The sequence below is a fragment of the Falco peregrinus genome, chromosome 4 (assembly GCF_023634155.1).
Source record: "Falco peregrinus isolate bFalPer1 chromosome 4, bFalPer1.pri, whole genome shotgun sequence".
Classification (NCBI taxonomy): domain Eukaryota; kingdom Metazoa; phylum Chordata; class Aves; order Falconiformes; family Falconidae; genus Falco; species Falco peregrinus.
This window is the reverse complement of record NC_073724.1, coordinates 36,765,696-36,784,747: the sequence shown is the minus strand read 5'-3', so window position 1 is coordinate 36,784,747 and position 19,052 is coordinate 36,765,696. Positions and strand designations below refer to the sequence as shown.

Sequence of the window (19,052 nt, the reverse complement as noted above, 5' to 3'; positions counted from 1 at the left end):
TTGAAAATTGACTTTCCAAGGTAACTGTTGAAAACATTTATTCAAGGAAAGGAAAGACTGCTGAAGAAATCAAGAGGCAATGGAACCTAGCATATGGATATTTAAAACTCTGCCCCAATTACTTACTTATTAAGATACTTAGATACCTAAAGCCAGTGAACTATGACCCTAATTTTTTTTTTTTTTTTTTTTTTTTTTTTGTCCCTGTAGCAATCTGTGTCTTTGGTTCTTCATTAAGAAATTGTTTCCCATCACCTCTGGATGAGAAACATCCACCCATAAGGAGCTGGGCCAGTAAAAATGGTCTTCATGGTCAAGTCCAAAATTCTGATATTGCATACCCTTGCTACATACCCTGCATTTTGATGCAGGGTGGATTGTGTAGGCGAGTGAAGGAATATTCTTCTGTCATCATATGGCAGAATTTGTACAAAAATGGTAGCACTAATTCATTTACTCTTCTCCCTAAATGTTTTCATTCATGTACTGTACCATCATAGAAAGTTGCTTATCTCTTTTATTGTAGACAGTCCTGTGGGTGGGGATTACTTACAAGATAATATTGTTTGAGAGCAATATTTTGAGATATAGTAATGAATTATAAATTGCGTGACTTGTAGAAATTTAACTTTATGAAATCTCTGGCTCCAGAGGCTCAGAAACTGAAAGCAACATTTTAAACCCAAATTTAGATCTATGCTATTACTTCTATTTTAAAGCATTTCCAAGCTGGCATTATGCTTATGGAGGTTCTCTGTTTTCTTGCAGAAAGCTTCTTAAAGCAGCTTTACTATGAACTGTACACTTGGCTTACTTTCCTCATTTCTTTTTATTTAGTAGTTGCAAGTGTCACAGTGTGTACAAGGTCTCCTGAAGGTATAACAGCACAACCTCATTGCTCGGTACAGGTTCTTGAGGAGAAGTGGAGAGAGAGGTGCTGATCTCTTCTCCCTGGGATACAGCACCCAGAAACACCGGAATGGTTCAAAGCTGTGCCAGGGCAGGTTTAGTCTGGACATTAGGAAGCCTTTCTTTACTGAGAGGGTAGTCAAACACTGGAACAGGCTTCCTAGAGAGGGAACTGGTCTATGCCCCAAGCCTGGCAGTGTTTAAGAGACATTTGGACAGTGCCCTTAATAACATGCTGTAACTTGGTCAGCCCTGAAGTGGTCAGGCAGTTGGACTAGATGATCCTTGTAGGTTCTTTTCAGCTGAAATATTCCATTCCATTCCATAGCATTCCATTCTCAACCTGGAACATGTTACTGTGAAGCTGCTAGAAATCACTGTGCTTCATCACTCCTTTTCTGCTTTATGTTATTTAGCCTGTACATAATCTAACAGAGGTGGGTCCAGGATTATGGGACATTTGGAGGTTTTATCTTCCTAGCTCCACATGATAGGGATGCTCCTTAGGCATGGGATTTTAATGTACAATCTATGTCATTTTCTTTGAGCATTATAGTACTAACATGATAATGTCATGTGAAAGTGACTTTAAGCAGTGGGATCAATCAACAATCCTATTGGGAGCAGAGGTATCGATATGTGAGAAAAAATTAAGAATGTTTAATTTGTTCTTACTGTGATGTAGTTGGAAGCAAAACAGTTGTGTAATGTGCATGGAAACAGAGGTGATTTCATGACACTAGTGATTTTATTTGTGGGACAGATGTATCTTGTTTTTTTCGTTCAAACATACAGGACGAAATCATCCGAATGTCAACCCTTCAGCCTCAAATTGAACGGCTAAAGGCTCAAAGTCAAGTGCTCAAAGAGAAAGAACAAGGACCAGTGTTTCTAGATGCTGACCTTGCTGCTTTTACCAGCCATTTCAAACAAATACTTGCCGACATGCACACCAGAGAAAAGCGGCTACAGACCAGTAAGTGTTCGTGGCAAGAAGTCAATTTGCCTGAATAGTGTACAAAGCATAGGCATATGTATTTTGCTTTCCTGCTTTTGTATTTGTTTTTGTCATGCTAAACCAATAGTACAATTTAGTACAATTGAATTAGTCTTTCAGAAATTATCGGTTCGTTATATATTTTATATTAATAGAAAAACAAGGGAAGGTACACTATTCAGAAGCAAAGGTTATATACTCAGTGTAGTTCTAGCACCAGATCTCTTGTTAGCATGTTTATGGACAGATTCAGTGATATATTTTGGCAACATAAAACTGTCTTTGTTTGGTTGGGCTGTAAGACAGAGTTGTCCACATCTGTCAGTAGAGAGGAGAGAGAGTTTAATTTCAGAAGTGAATCTGCTCTAGATTTTCAAAGAATAGAAATTTAACTCCATAAAGCTTATCAAAGACAGTAGCTACTTTAGGGTATCTAGTTTTTCTTCATGTAATGAACTGTTCCTTTTTTGCAACACAGAATATGTGACTGCTAGTTATAACATTATTTACAATATTTTTAATAAAACGCACTTCTCAAAAGGGGGGAAATGCCATATCAAAATAGAAATTTTGATTCAAAATAGAAATGCCATATCAAAATTGACTTTATTCCTTAATAAATTACATAGCACGTCAGTGGCTACTGTACACTTTCTGTATTTGATTATGAAATTAAAAATAAAGCATTGGACAAAAAAATATAAACGTAATTTTTCTCAACAGCGAAGAGATTATTTGCCCCTTAAACCAGTATCTCCAAATGACTGTACTGTTTTGAAATCAGACATAGTGCTAGCTCCTTCTAGTGGATCTTTATAGTATTCCTCCTAATTTCTTTCATGGAGAGGTTTGGATTTTATTTCAAGAACACTGCATTATTGGGCTGCTGTGGTTATTTCACACACGCACACACATGCCAACTGAAGAGTTGATAATGCATAGCAGAACTGGAGAAATAAAATGCAAGTGTGCCATAGCAAATGATGAAAGAATGAGCTGGAGAAATTTTGTACTAAGGAGCGTATTGTGTATTCATGACTCTAAAGTCATGACATAAAATGGGAAAGGTTTAAAAACTATTAATGCCACATTGTTTTATATGCTGAAATCTGTTACCATTGTGCCATCAGGAAAATGTGGTAAATGCTATCTTCTTTATGATTTCTTCTATAGCTAATTTTGTGTAAATGCTGGTTTTGTCTCACCTAATTTTACTATAGAGAGACCTCATGAACTAACCAGTTGGGTAGCCCTGTAAGATGAGTAGTGTTTGCTGCCTGAACTGTAGTGGCACAAAGCAGGACCTTTGGTGAAGTTCTTGCTTGATGTATCTGTGCATTCCCACCCCTGTGCTGCAGTATGTGCCTCCAGTGCCCTGGCAAGCTGCAGGGGCAGCTGCCCTGAAGTGGCAGCATTGAACAGGCTGGGGAGAACCTCCTGAACTGCTAGAGAGCAGAAGTCCCTGAATCAGTATTTTATGGAGCCCTGGTCAGTTATTATTTTAAGTGACTGCTCTGCATCACAGGTGCTTCATCTCAAATGCTTCAGCTGTCAGGATGAGGCTGTTTTAGCAGATTAAGTACATACCTGTAGTGATATTTTAAGTGAGATTATTATGTCAATCATACGTTATCCTCAAAAATTTTATGCACTATTTTATCCAAAGTGATACCTTTCTTTCATAAGACTGCTTTAGATCTGAATGATCATGCTTTGGATACTGTGTTAGGTCTAATCCCATTTTAGGAAAGTCTTATGAATCAAAAAATGTGAAAAAAACCCTGAAGCTGAAGCACAGAAATTTGTCTCAGTCTGAGTTTCTTCTGCTTTCATCAGTGATTGTTTTTCTACTGATAAACAGATGGAGAAAAGGCTGTATCCCATGTCTTTATTTTTGCTTTAGCTTAATAGAAAATGTTGAAATACTGCTAAAGCATTTTAGATATTTTAATGTTTTATTTGCATAAATTATTTGCAATTATTTTCTATAAATAGAAGAATTTACTAAACACTGAATGGTGTTTTACAGATCAGTGGTAGTAGTTCCTCCTTTTTTCTTCCTGTTTTTTGGTGGGGTTTTTTTGGTTTTGGTGTTTTGGGTTTCTTTCCTAATTTCCTAATAGTAATTTCCATTACTTTTTAGGTATTCTGTTGTTTTCCAAGGGAAAGTTTTCCCTCAAATAAGTTTTCTCTAGTTCTAGGAGGTTTTCTCCCTCAAATACTTTTTGTTTGGGTTTTGCTGGGGTTTTCTGAGGATGGTGGTGGTATTGGTTGGGTTTTTTTTAGATTCAAGAGTGTTTGGTAGTTTCCCTGTGCTGTACAAATTTCTTAGTAAAATATTGTTAAGGATTAACTCAGATTTTCTCAGATGTTTTTCTCTATGATTTGATTAGCATTTCCAGTTGTGAATCCAAATTTAAAGCCAATTCTAAAACCTTCTTATTTGTTTTTTCACTGCTTTATGTTGTTTATGAAAGAATTACCACCTCATAAAATATGAAGAAATGTGACCTCACTGTTCTTTCTTTATAGTATGTCTGTATATCCATAGGTAAATGATCCTTTTGAAGATGATGTATCCATCATTCCAGCTCTCCTTTCTCCGCAGATACATTCAGAGTAATTTCTAGAATACTGGTATACAGGAAAAGTAGAGGTCAGGCACGCTTCAGACTGTTCAGTAATGTAAACAAGGGGGTGAAACAGACAATCACAGTGATAATTTAGATATAAATAATGTGATTTCCCAAGGAAATTCTTAGTTTTACAATTGTCCTGGTGAAGAATGAGGAATTCAGCTTTGTATTTGCTTGTCTTGAAGTTAACTGCTGCTGTCAGAGAGATTTCTAGAGAGCAGCCGGTCGGCCTCCCGTTCCCCCTCAGCCCAGGGAGAGCGGTCAGTCAGTGCCAGGGAAGTGGATACTCCCTGGTTCAAACTGCTTCCCAGGTGGCAGCTGATTCATTCCAGCGTTCCTCTGGCTCTGTGACTGAACTAAGCATCATTAAGGTGCCTCAAGTTTGTGTTCTTGCTTTAGTGAACTCTTATCCATTCATGCTCCTCAGTGAGATGTATGTTTTCAATTGGACAAGACTCTTCAGAGGGGATTTGGGGAGTGTCATTAGATTTTTAGAAGTAAATTTAAAGGAAAAAGCTTTTGTGGCAAGTGGAATTAAGACTATAAAGGTGGATGCAGCAAAGGAAAAGTCAAAGTTATTTCCACATTTCTCTGCTTCATAAATTCATGCACTGTGCTTTCCATTCAAATTCTGAATCTACACTTGCAGAATCGGTAATTCCCAAAGGTGAAGTCATCAACATGATCATTGTTGTTTTTATTATTAGTAGTAGTAGTAGTAGTGATGAATTATTCATCTGCATTCAGATGATGTCTCCTATTTATTTCAAGAAGGACTTTAGAATGTTTTTGCCTTCTACATCATCTCAAGATTCACTAGACCTTTTATTTACTCACCCCATGCTTACAGTCACTTCGCACTTACACCACTTTTCCCCCTAATCTGCTAGTACAATATCTTAAAGAGGGTTGCATTACAGAGATTTCATGCAAATCAGTCTTGGCATAATTTTATAAGGCAACAAACCACAGTAACCATAACATCTGGAGTTTTATTCTGTCATTTGTCTGCTTTTGCTTGAACTTTGAACTGCTTATTTTGATGCTCTAAGTATCTTAGAGACAGGTGATAAGTGACAGTGAAATTGTTATGATATGTATAATCATCTCTCACAAATCATTGAGTACTCGAGGAACAAAAATTTTAAGCAAGTGTCCTATAAATTTCGTAACTGTAAACTTTTCTTAAGACCTGACCTGAACTATGATTTAGTAGCAATAATATTCATTGCTGTTTGGTTTTGAGTCATTGTTTGCTTAACTTTCTTTGAATGTGCCTTTTGAGCTGAAGATACAGTTCAGATGTGTGAGAGAAAATATTATTTTTTACAAGTAGCATGCAAGTAATTTCATTTTTCTTCTGCACCCATTTCCTGTGGTAATTTTTCCCCACCTGTATTTAAATAAAGAATGAAAGGAGGAAGCAGCCTGTGAAATTAATGTGTATGAGGTAACATCCTCTGCTCTGTAGGTCACTTCATCCTTTTCCTCCATGGTAAAAATGAAAATTTATGAGAATGGGAAATAAAGCCACCTAAAAAAAAATTGTGTCTTTACAAGATATTTACTGTTATATTAGATCTTGTAGAACTGGAGAAGGGCTTCCCTTCTGTTTCTTTTAAATGCTTAATAGATGAAAGTTGGAAGTGTTCAAGCACTTGCACAACCTTAATTATGTATTATACAAGAATCCTTATGTTTCTACTTTGAGAGTTTCTGGTGAAAGATGTGGGAGAAGGGAATCACAGATTTTATGAAGTCATCAATATACAGACTTTGATTAATAGCTTCAAGTATTTGTATTTACAAAATAAGCAAAAGAAAGATGTGAGAAAATCAGCATGGTTTTAAACTGCAGTTACTACTGAGGAGCTTTATATTGGAAATACATGCAGTTCAATCTATTTCATTCATTTTTGGGTGTAAGTTTTTAATAAAATGATTCCATAGATTATATTTATTGCCTTTCTTTTTTCACAGTGATGTAATGAACAGTTGGATTTGTCCTGACTATAGAAGAGAGATACACATTACACCATATTCATTGTGATTTGATAGTTGTCGAGATAATTGTATTCTCATTTCAGTTCTGATCTGGGGAAAAAAAAAATTGATGACTGGAAAATCTGGTCATGAAAAGGAAGCTGTGAGGGAGAAAAAAATACTTATTTGGAAAGCTGTTTTTACATGTTTAAATATCTCTACTTACTAAAAATATATCCTAGACAAATTCCTATCTGCACATTGTATTTCCAAATTTAAGCACTGCCTCTAAAATGAATATGCAAGTGTGAATGTACTTGCTTGCCAGTTCTCAAGGGTGGATAATATTAGTCACACCAAAATGCATTCCCTAGAATTGGAACGGTAATGCAGCAAAATTTTCCAATTATGGGAAGGGAAATGTATTCTGCTATTTCACAGGGACATATTTGTATTTCCCTTCTGCGATATTTTGTTAGAGTTCTGTCGTGGGCCTAGTTTACCTATAGCTTGTGTCATGGGCATGTTATATGTTTCTGACTACAAATTCACGATTTTTTTTTGTCGTATAGCAGAATCCATATTAATTCACTGTGCTTATCATGTGAACCTTAATCCACAAACATTAGTATCACAAAGCAAATTTTAGGATAAAAATAAACAGGTCTGGATGTGTGTTTATATTATGAGCATGGAGAATTTAGAGATCCATACTGCCCACAGAGAGACAATATTTTTTTTTGTTTAGACAGCTAAAATTAAGTAAGGTGAATCCCACTATAGGAGTTAGACTGGATTCTCACCATTGGCACCATGAACTGAAAAAAACAATATAGGTTCATCATAAGTGTCATGCAAAAAGATGTTAATATGCTTCCTTGTGGATAAAAATGTTGACACATTGTCTATCTTAAAAAAAAAAATAAAAAAATAAAAAATAAAACTACCAAAAAACAATCATCACACCACTACCACCTGAAAAAAGCCCTAAACCCAACAAGCCCTCAGAACTCTAACTAGGCAAAAGGCATTGAAAACTAATTTTTCACTACTAGTAGTCTTGAAAAGTGAAATTGGAAAACTATTTTTTCACTGAACTTTTTTAAATGGAATATTTAATAACCAACTTGGAAAGCTACCAAACTGATGAAATCAACATCTGTGATCCCTCTTGAACTCTCTTTTAATCCTTCTTATAGTAGAGAACATAAATCATTAAAATAGGACAAAGCATTTGCAGCGTTTGCATGGTTTTAAAATTACTATTATTATTGGCAGACTTGCAAGATAAGAGTTTCATGCAGTTTGGTGGAGTATGCTGTAACAGCATATCTTGTGTTTTTACCTGTTCAGAGGTGCCCTTCACTGCTAAGAATGTAGCCATTTTTTTAATATAGCTGCTTGAATTCATACTTTAGTCCTAAGATTTGTTTTTCATTTAAATAAGAAATGTATTTATAGAAGTAAAACATTACATAACAATACTGAACTCTATTTCATATTTCTAAATAAAATTGAAGTTTAAGAATTGTATACTCCTTTAACATTTCTGAGCTGTTGAAATTATATCTCACTTCATTTGGAGTGATGTGTTTAGATGCATGTTCTATTCTAAACTAGGAATTGCTTGGATTAAATCAGTCAAAGACAGTACAAGTCTCACTAAGGAACAAAAAACATATAAAATGCTATTTGATGAGATGGGAAATGTTTGTTTTCTGTGTTTCCAAGAATGTATTAGTACTACTTTCTGTGTAAAGAAAATACATCACAGAGGAAAAAATTTTTGTCTTTCTTGGTACCCAAGTCTTTTGTAAATCCCCAGATGTGTGTGATAGATAGATCAGGCAAGATTTATATGAGGAAAGTATGCCATACAAAGCACGCAGTCTATAAGACAGAGTTTAAATTGCCCTGATTTTCGTATGTTGTTGTGATGCCTAACTGAAAATATTAGGGTTTTTTTCAAGCAGCATTCTGTTGATCAGCTAAAAAAATAGGTTAAAATCCGAAGTACCTTCTGCCAAGCATTGCTGTGTGAGAATGTAAGCAAGCTTGCACTTAAAAACTTTGTGTTGTTTGTCAAAATTGCTTTTTGTTCAGTTATGTAATTTTTCAGTACAGTTCTTTCTGAAACACCAGAGGCATACAGGAGGTAGGAATAGGTGTAACATTTTTTTCACCTTTTATATACTTCATTGTTATGTGGTGCAAGTTGGAAATGTTTCATTTCCAACCAGGCACGTTATTTGTCTGTTCTTTTTCCAGTAAGTATAGAAGCAACTGTTGTTGAGGGCAGAGGGAATATCTCTGCTAATGAGTTGCTCATGTGTATGCCAGATGTTGTCTATTTACAGCAGCTGTAATGTTGGCACAATAAGCACAGTTAAATAAAATAAAACTTTAATGCTGAAAAAAGATTAATTTTCTAAGCTTTGAACAGATGTCTTGAACAGAACATTTTACTTGAACAGAAACATTAAACACACAAACATGGACCATAAAAGGGAATGCTGTTTCTTACTGCTTTTCTGCAATATGAATTTGGGTTAAGTACGATGATTTGCCTGTGAATCTCTAAACACACATTTTTAGACTACTTGTCTTGGCTATAGAAGTTGCCATGTGACCTATAACTAGCAAGTCAAATGACACACAACTGATAAAATGGCAGAGATATCATAAACATTAGAACAAGCGTATTCATTCTTCAAAAGTTTTCTGCTTCCACAAATTTTGGAAAAATCTGACATCGACATACTGGCCCAGTTGCTCGGTCTTTTATCTAACACTTTTCAGAAAAAAAAAGAAAAAGCACAAATTTATTTAATTTCTGTCCTTTTTCTTTCCCATTGAATAAAGTTTTTGACAGTTTGCCTCCTGCACACTACAAAGAGAGAATGAACACTGTACTTCTGTGGATCCAACAGTCAGAAACTAAACTTTCCATGCCTGAGGTTGCAGTTGCTGAATATGAAATCATGGAGCAGAGACTCAGGGAGCTCAAGGTGAGTGGTCAGGCTGGGGGCGAATGCCTCAAATGAAAGGTTTAGAGGAAGAAATCCTTAGTTGTCATGAGTTTGCTGAAGCTTATGGATCTTGAGGGAATTATACCTGTTATGGTTTTAGGCAAGGTGTTGTGGAGACGGTGGATGCTTGATTGTAATGATTCCTAAAGTTGAAGGACTGAAAGTGTTCTTCACCATTGAAACTGCTTTTATAAAATATTGAACATGTTAAGGAAAAGCCTTTGTTTGTCCTCATGATATATAAAATATTACTCTGATGATAGCTCTGGTAGTTAAGTATAGATTTAGCTCATGTCATTTCCCAGTGCTGACATGGGAATGATTGTGAATTGCAAAATGCAGCATGGACTTTGTCAGATTTCCTGTCAAATTTACAAGCAGACACAAATATGGAACAAGTTTTGCCAGTGGCTACAAACCTTCCCTGCATTTCACTGTTTGATAATTGTTCTACTGTTGGATGGCTAATAAGCATGTTTGAGGCAACTATTAATGCACATTCAGAAAGAAAAAAGTATAGAACAAAAGATAGTGCAGCAAATTTGGGCTAAGAATTGCAAAAGTTTTGAGAAGTTATCAAAAACGTTAAATCATAGAGGCAGTTCTAAGTTTATCTTTTTTTTTTCCCAGCATACTCTGATTCTTTTGAAAGTGGAATAATTAAGGCCATAGTAAATTCTTACCTCAAATTAACGAAGTGTATGTGGATCACCTCTATTAACAGAGATAAACCCCTCTGGTTATATTCTCAGTTCAACTAAAATTTCTACTTTCTAGTTTGAGAAGAACAGAGAAAAAATTGTTTTAGCAAAGGTGACCTACATTTATAGTTTTAACTTCTTTCTTCAGCAGTCTCACCTGTGTTTGTGAAACAAAGAGAATTTGCTTCTTATTCATAGGCTCTACAAAGTTCTCTGCAAGAGCAGCAAAAAAACCTGAACTATCTCAGCACAACTGTGGAAGATCTGTCCAGGAAAGCCCCTGCAGAAGTCAGCCAAAAATATCGATCAGAGATTGAGGTGGTCCTTGGCCGCTGGAAGAAATTATCAGCACAGCTGGTGGAACATTGTCAGAAACTTGAGGAGCTTATGACCAAACTCCAGCGATTCCAGGTTAACCAAACTTTTTCAGCCTCAACTGCTATGTGGTGGCTTGTGGCTGTGGGACTAGCACAGAACACATACACCTCAAGAAAGTAACACCAAAGTGAAATATCAAAACACTACATAAAATGTATTAAAATGTTCACTTGATTTTGGAGGGTCCAAGATTTTACTTTGAAATCTGATTTTGTGGCTTTCTGCCTATGTTGTTTCAATAGCAAAACTTATGTTTTATTTCAATGAAATTGCTACTAAATATTCCTCTAGTTACCTTTTTTGATATAGCTGAAGTACTTTTTCATGCAGCTGAAGCAGCTGTAACCATATTGACTTTAATGGATTGACTTATATAATTAAAGTCATTTGAAATATGGTAATATCTTGGGAGCAGATAACAGAAAGCAGAAGTGTATCTGACTTACACAATTGCGTGAATATCAGGTATTTGGAATGATGGCATTGGAACCTTACACTGTTTCTCTCAATGGGAGTATCTCCTATTTATATGTGTTTATAAATCACATGTATCAGCATTACAGGGGGATGTCTATGACTTAGATGTTATAATATTTAAAATGTCCATTATTATCATATTCCTGTTCTATTTCTATAGAATTTCAAGGGACAGGTTTCAGAGGAAATAAGATCAACTAGTCACAAAAATGAAGAAAGTATTTTTAATTTTTTTATACGTTTTTCTCTCCTCACCCCCATGCAAATGAGCACTTGAATATTCATGGGATATACTGCAATGAAAATTCTGAATATTGAGATCCTGTAGCCATACTCAAAGCTGTGTTCTTATAGTGTGTTTCCTCTCAGTGTTGTGTCTCTGTATTTCTTCTATTTACAACACCAAATATTTGTGTCCTGGGTCTTGGTTTGCTGGTAGCAGAACATGATACATGATTAACTCCATGTGAATTATAATACAATAGCATGTGAACTGTAGTTGTTATTTTCAGCTTAGTTCAATAGAGTTGTCTGCTCAGGAATAAATTTTCTGGAAAAGTGTTCTTGCATTTCTTTTGTAGAGGGAAAAAAAATAGAAGAAAAGTACTGATTATTTTGTTACTCTTAATCAGTTTTTAGATAGGCAAAATGGACCAAAAAAGAGGAAATATTTTATCAGTGCCATTTATAATTTCACTACTGAAGTGCCACATTGCTCTAAATTGTAATTTTGGCTCTGTAGCTGCATCTCTGTTGTTTGAAGCTGGCCATGAAATGAAGTTTAATGGTATGGTGGGATAACTTTGGTCAGCAACCAGATGCCCCAGCTGCTCTCTCACTCCCTGTCCTTAGCAGGACAGGGGTAGAAAATAGGACAGAAAAGCTCTTGGACTGAGATGAAGACAGGGAGACTGCTTATCAGTTACCATCATAGGCAAAACAGACACAGCTTGGGAAAAATTAAAGTAGATTTGGGTAGTGAGAAACAAACACGAAAATTAAAACAACACCTCTGCCCCTTCCTCTTTTTCCTAGTCTGAACTCCATTGCTTTACTCTTGTTCCCTTGCTTACCAAGGGGCACAGGGGAATGGGGAACAGGAGCTGCGGTCAGTCCATAACAGTTCCTCTCTGCTGTTCCCTCCTCCTCATTATTTTCCCCTGCTCCAGCGTGGGTCCTCCCACAGGCTGCAGTCCTTCAGGAACTATCTGCTCCTGTCTGCAACTCCCCATGGGCTGCAGCTTCCTTTAGGGCACATCCATCTGCACTGGCATGGGGTCTTCCGTGGGCTGCAGGTGGATATCTGCTCCACCATGGCCCTCCACGGGCTGCAGGGAGGGAACCTGTGTCACCATGGTCTTCACCATACGCTGCAAGGGAATCTCTGCTCTGGTGTATGGAACACTTCTCCCTCATTCTTCACTCAGCCTGGTGTCTACAGGGATGTTTCTAAATTTTTTTCTGTCCTACTTTGTGTGCCTGGCATTTTTGCCCTTTCTTAACTGTATTATCACAGAGGCATCACTAGCTAACCATGGGGTCAGCTCCGTCCTGTGGTGGGTCCATTCGAGGCAGCTGCAACTGGCTGTGTGCAGCGCTGGGCAGCACTGGGCCTCTCCTCACACAGGCCACATCTGCTACCAAAACCTTGCCACATAAACCCAATATAAATAGGAAAACTGGAAAGTGGTTTTATCAATAGTATAATGAAATATGTGCAACTGCACAAAACATAGCAATACACTTAAAAGGAGAGAGTCCTGAGCATCATGATCATCCTCGGTACAGCATGTATTTTTTTAGCTATGTGAGCCTTTACATTTATTGCTGAAGTCACTGTAGTACACAGGTAATATAAAAGTCATTGTCATTTCAACTCCTTGAATGACTTCCAGACGATTATTTTAGCTGTTGCGATTTATGGAATGTGTCAGCATGGGATACGATGAAATCAGTGTGGATAAATAAAATGCATTTACAGTCTGATTAAAAATGCAAGTCATACATTCAATCTTCATTGGTAGCTGGAAACTGATCTCTTTTTAAGTAAATCCCATCAGATCTATATTTTGCAGTATTAATGAGCTATACTTAAAGTATTCTTTTAAAGGTATTAAAGTTTCATCATGAATTCTGAACTATTTTTACTGACTGATAATGGAATTCTCAGTAGACACTTAAACAGTGTTTTGGTAATTGCCATTCTGAAGTATACTGATAATTTCTGTATTATTATTGTTATTAAGTCCGTCCATTTTCCATGGTAGCCTGTTGCTATTAAATTTATCAAGCATATTAGGAAAATGTTCCCTTTGGTTATCTATCTTGTAATAGTTGCTAAGGCTTTTATGTACACATTTTAGGGCACAGTCTGTATTCTAATGAAATGTCCTTTTTTTGTGCTTTAATTCAACTTTGCATTCAGCATATAACATCGATATGTACTTCACTGTTGATGAAAACAGTTTGATGAACAAATGCTTTATAATTTGCCTTTCAAATTTTTTGCCATTTTTAACTTTTATTTTAACATGTGCATCTAACTGTTTATCTAAGGTGGCATTTTAAGGTAATTGTAAGTGAATATCTTTCTAAATTTTATTCTGCCTTTCAAGGTATTAGATTTTCTATGTAATATTGACTGGGGCTAGTAGCATTCCTTCTTTTTAAACATTTGATATTTAGCTTTTTTTATTAATTTCAAGGGTTAATTAAAGACAATGGAAAGCTAAATAGTGATTACAAATAATCTACTGCTAGAAACGGTAACTGAGAGTCAGTATTTGAAATGACTCATTGAGTCATTATATGATTTTTCTTTCTGAAGTGAATCTGTTGCAATTACTTTTACAATTACTTTTTTTTTTCATTTTGAGTAGTAAGGGAGTTTTTCTGTGTTGTGTTCTGATAGAGAAATAAGCAATAGAGCATGCAACTTCCAAAAGGAGTCTGAAATTTAAGTTGAAGCACGGGAGGATTTAATAGGTGAGCCTGAATTAATTGCTTAGCATGAGTAGTCTGAAGCCATACAAGGAACCAATGAGCACGCGTGAACATCTAAACATAAACAATATCTGGAAGGCATAAACTTGAGAGCCAAAAGGTTGCCTGCTTGCAGGCACATTAAACTTGGGCAGAAATGGTCAGAGTGCAGGCTAAAGAGTCAATGATGGTCTCAGATAAAATTGGTTTTGTTTCTCTGCCGTGTTTGTATTTTTCAGACAGTTCAATAATCTTGAAATTAGACTGCAATGAGTTTTAGTCATAGTGCCAGGATGAATTACACTATTGCCAGTCATGTTCTCTATGATGCAATAAAATGTATTTTTAATAAAACAGAATGACATTAAAACACTGAAGAAGTGGATGGCTGAAGTGGATGTTTTTCTGAAGGAAGAGTGGCCCGCCCTTGGTGATTCAGAAGCACTGGAAAAGCAACTTGAGCAATGTACAGTGAGTATTACTTGCCTGCTTGGCAATTATTTGATTCCACCTTATTCTGTATTTTTTATTTATTTATGTATTTATTTATTTATGTATTTATTTATTTATTTATTTATTTATTTATTATTCTAGCTTATTCTATAAGCTAGGCTTGTAGAGATGTTACACAAATGATTACTGTTCCTAAAAATTATTTCATGTCATAAGGGGGTTGTCTTCTGCAGTGCATTTGAACATCCTGCATTTCCTGGGTTTGAAGGAAAAATAAGGTAAAAATTTGTAAACTTTATTACAGAGAGGAGGCATACAGTGACTGTATCATTCCATATTTATAGCAGGGAAAAAACTTTCTCTCTTATCTCTTATGTAAATAAAAATTATTATAAATCATATCGGACAACTGTTATCTCTACAGAACAGTAAATTAACATAACTTTTAAAATCTGTCACCTGAATTTATGAAGAGTTTGCACAAATATTGGCTATTACTGTCAAACATATAATAAAACTGCCAAAATCTTCATCATCTTTTATGTGTTTACACTTCTAGCCTTTTCCACTGTGTAGGAAGCCCAGGTAACATCTGCAGCACTGAAAAAGGCCTTAGGAAATAAAATTGGAAGTGACAGTTTAGAACTATCTCAGGGCTTAAATAATATTCAACCACAAATTAAATTCTAATAATTGGACATAACCAGAGTATATCACCTTTCAGGTAATTTTCAGGAAGTTATCAGGTGAATTACCAACCCAAGGATAATGCTGGTACAGTTAATGACTTCACAAATAGTTTTTCCACTACTGTGCTGGGATGCTTTTTAGCAAATGTGAATAAAAGATATAGGCATTGTAATAGATATAATATATAGTATATATAGCGTTATATGTCTGTGTATATATAGTATATACATAACATTTGAAATTTACATAATATATGTTTTGCAAATTAACTTTTATCTGATACAGCATTGCTTACCACATTACAGCTGCTCATTACTTTTTAATGCATTTTCATAGCTAAGCTTGTTAATTGTGCTCATTTAAGTGGAGATCTGCATCAAAGACTAGTCAGAATCTTACGTAGATGCATTTTGATAAGGATAGCATACCTGAAAACTGGTGTGAATGCTGCTTGCTAATATTCTGCTATTCCTTTAGGCCTTAGTGAATGATATCCAGACAATCCAGCCCAGTTTGAACAGTGTTAATGAGGTTGGGAAGAAAATGAAAAGTGGAGCAGAGCCAGAATTTGCTTCCAGAATAGAAAAAGAACTAAAGGATCTCAATATTCAATGGGAACATATTTGTCAACAGGTATCACATCTTCTGCTGTGACTCATTCATTTCAAATTAAAAATCAGGTTTCTTATTGGCAGAATTTGTCCTTCTATGCATATCCATTAGATTTGAAACTGAATTTGACATAGTTGGTTCACATTAATTAAACTTCCATTTTAGGAATATTATTCAGTATACAGCCATACATGTAAAGTATATTTCTTTATGTTCTAATACAATATCTTACTATTTTTATAAAAGAAGTTACATACTAATATCTTAGATCTTAACAGGAATGATTTTATGGCTCCTGCAAAACTGGCATGTTAAAGTGGTATATGGGCTTTTGCAAAAAAAATGAGTTCTTTATTTAGTGTTACATTTTCTTTTGCATCTTGTACTTGCATGTCATTACTCCAGACTAAGTAAGACATTAAGGCAGTAAATTGGAATTAAGAGTATGCACACATATACATTTGTGTAAATTACAGTCTCTGATGGTCACACAAATTTGAGAGAATAGGTCATATCAGGCAAGGACAGTTATTTTATTTTAATTAAAGGCAGTCATAATAAATACTTTTACAGATTAAGGGATGTAAAAATTACTATTATTTCAATTATGGCCTTTGGATTCTCATTCTTTATGATAGTTCAAATAAAATGTCTTTCAGGTTGGGCTATGGCGGGCTGTGGCGGGCCGTGGTGGGCTGGGACGGGCTGTGGTGGGCTGGGACGGGCTGGGACGGGCTGTGGTGGGCTGTGGTGGGCTGGGTGTTTTTACTGTTTTTTCTACTTGCTCATTCTGTTTTCTAACTTTTTAATGTCTATTTCTGTAATAGTAAAACTATTGCCTTTCAAGGTGGTCTAATGTTTTCTAGAATTATTATTCTTCACTTTACATGTGAAAAATAGCCTTTGTATATTTTTCTGATAAAAACATTTTTCAAAAAAGTTGATCTTTGAAATATGTAAGACATTTTATTGATCCAGTTCTGTAGTCTTTACCCTTCAACTAATGTTGATTTTTTAATTGCTTATTTTTGTAATGTTAATAAGTTGGAATGTCTTTGCACTTCTCTCATAGAAATTTCAAGTAATGCCTTATGAGTTTAGAAGTCTATTACAGTTTTCTTCTGACTTCCCTTAAAATCTGACTGTAATAATTCTGTTCCGTACACAGCACAAATTATTTCCTCTCAGTGAGCATTTCTAACACAACTTGTTCAGTAAGAGCTATTAAACACATGAGTAATAAATATAAAAATCAGTTTGGTCTGTGGGAATTTCATGAAAGAATTTGGAAAAATCAGCTTGGGTTGATATACATGCAGTTAATATGACTCTGAGTACTAACAATTGGCAGATACTCTTTCCAGATGACAGGAGATTACCCTGTCTTCAGGTACAATGACTGAGGGAAGAAGCAATTTTGCAGGGCCATATATGGTTCTGCTTCTATACTTGTTGAACATCACCTTTTTATTGTTACTCTCTTTTACAAAACAACATGTATGTAGAACAACATTTATACGTAACAGCTAGTCCTCAAGGATGGCTAGTGAAGCCAGTAACAGTCAAAAACTAAGATCAAATACAGAGTTCCTCTTGTTGTGACTGAAAATGACATTTACCGAAGTAGCATCACAGTGCAGGATATTGTCATGATCAGCTCTGCAAGACCAGGTCTGAAAAACAGCACCAGTGCAACTAACTGGTTTTGTTGTAAACTTCTTTACACCACTGAAAGATGGCTCAGCCAATGGATCAAACAGTTATGGACAATTTTGATAAGTTGATGCAGAATCATAGAAACAAAGAATGGTTTGGGGTGGAAGGGATCTTAAATATCATCTAGTTCTGGTTCCATACATGAGCTGTATAACATATTATATGACCCCTACATAATGACTGGCAAAGGATTTCACAGAAGCATTATTTTCCTTTAAGATAAGTAGTTTCTCCCACTGGGAAGTTCCTTTTTTACTTACCTATTTTTAGGATATACACTTTTCTGAGAAAATCAATAATGACCTCATTAGTAGAAGGGAGCTATGCATATTGCTTTCTTCTCTAGCAAATTGCATTCAAACTGGTTAGAAGGCCATCTGACTTTATAGCTCAAGAGCCTCTGGTTTCATCCTTGGATGCACTTTCATGGTCTCCTGTGGTGGTTCTTTTTACATCTTTTAGAAGATATCCCTGGGTGATGGGTTTTTTCCAGATTTGTTTTCTAATGACCTCAGGATGTTCTAGGATCATTGAAAACTCGTTCTGCACAGCAATGACTCACTAAAAAAAAGGATGTATGCACATGTGTAATACTTTCTTGATTACCTGTTATTAATATCTATCTAATTCCTTGTTAACATCTGCCTAATTACAGCAATGTAGTATGTAACAATGTAACATACAATGTTACTAGCAATGTGATTAGTATAGGATTTAAATTGGTTCTCTTCAGGCTAAAATATAGTTGTTTCTACAGTAGCTTTGCATTAAATACCATGCAATCTTTTCTTTCTTACAGGCCAATGCTAAGAAGGCAGCATTAAAAGGTGGTTTGGATAAGACAGTTAGTCTCAGAAAGGATTTGTCAGAGATGCATGAATGGATAACACAAGCTGAGGAAGAATATTTGGAAAGAGATTTTGAGTATAAAACACCTGATGAATTACAGAAAGCTATTGAGGAACTGAAGGTAAAAGATTAACTAAATCCTTGATCTGTGTTAAAAAGTTCTTTTGGAAGCTCTCATTGTAAAGAATGTCTAGTCGTTCTTTTAGGAAGGTGTCTTTTGAGGTCTACTTTTTAGCCTAAGTTTTGAAGTGGTAGGTGGCTTGAAATAATTTCTATTTGGAATATGTTGGGAGATCTTTAATCTCTTACAATACTACGTTGATTTTTTTCCTCTTTGTTTTATTGAATACTTGATTTTGATGCAGCTTCCAGATTCTTTTATGTAAGGAATAATTCCTAAGAATCAGGTGTTAGCAGCATTTAACGGATAGAGTGAAATCAGTTTTATGTCTTCTCTTTGTATTAGGGAGGGATAAGATTTAGGTTTTCAAGATGCATGTTGGTGTGTACTAAGTATGCATAATTTACTGTTTCTTTAGTATAGCATTACAGGAACAGCATATTTTGGTCTCAATTAATAATGTTGGTTTCATGTGGGGTGAATATGGCCTTTGGACAAAAACACTAGTTTGTGATACAT

General features: G+C 35.5%; 1 protein-coding gene across 10 annotated transcripts in view; it reads left to right on the top strand.

Moving 5' to 3' along the window:
* The window catches only part of DMD (dystrophin), a 1,160,159-nt gene that overhangs the window by 435,380 nt on the left and 705,727 nt on the right, over nucleotides 1–19,052 (top strand). For all 10 annotated transcript variants that reach the window (XM_055801176.1, XM_055801179.1, XM_055801178.1 and 7 more), the window contains 6 exons: nucleotides 1,705–1,885; nucleotides 9,388–9,533; nucleotides 10,454–10,666; nucleotides 14,450–14,563; nucleotides 15,713–15,868; nucleotides 18,363–18,533. In XM_055801176.1, the coding sequence (XP_055657151.1) occupies nucleotides 1,705–1,885; nucleotides 9,388–9,533; nucleotides 10,454–10,666; nucleotides 14,450–14,563; nucleotides 15,713–15,868; nucleotides 18,363–18,533 (981 nt within the window). The remainder of the gene's footprint in view (nucleotides 1–1,704; nucleotides 1,886–9,387; nucleotides 9,534–10,453; nucleotides 10,667–14,449; nucleotides 14,564–15,712; nucleotides 15,869–18,362; nucleotides 18,534–19,052) is intronic.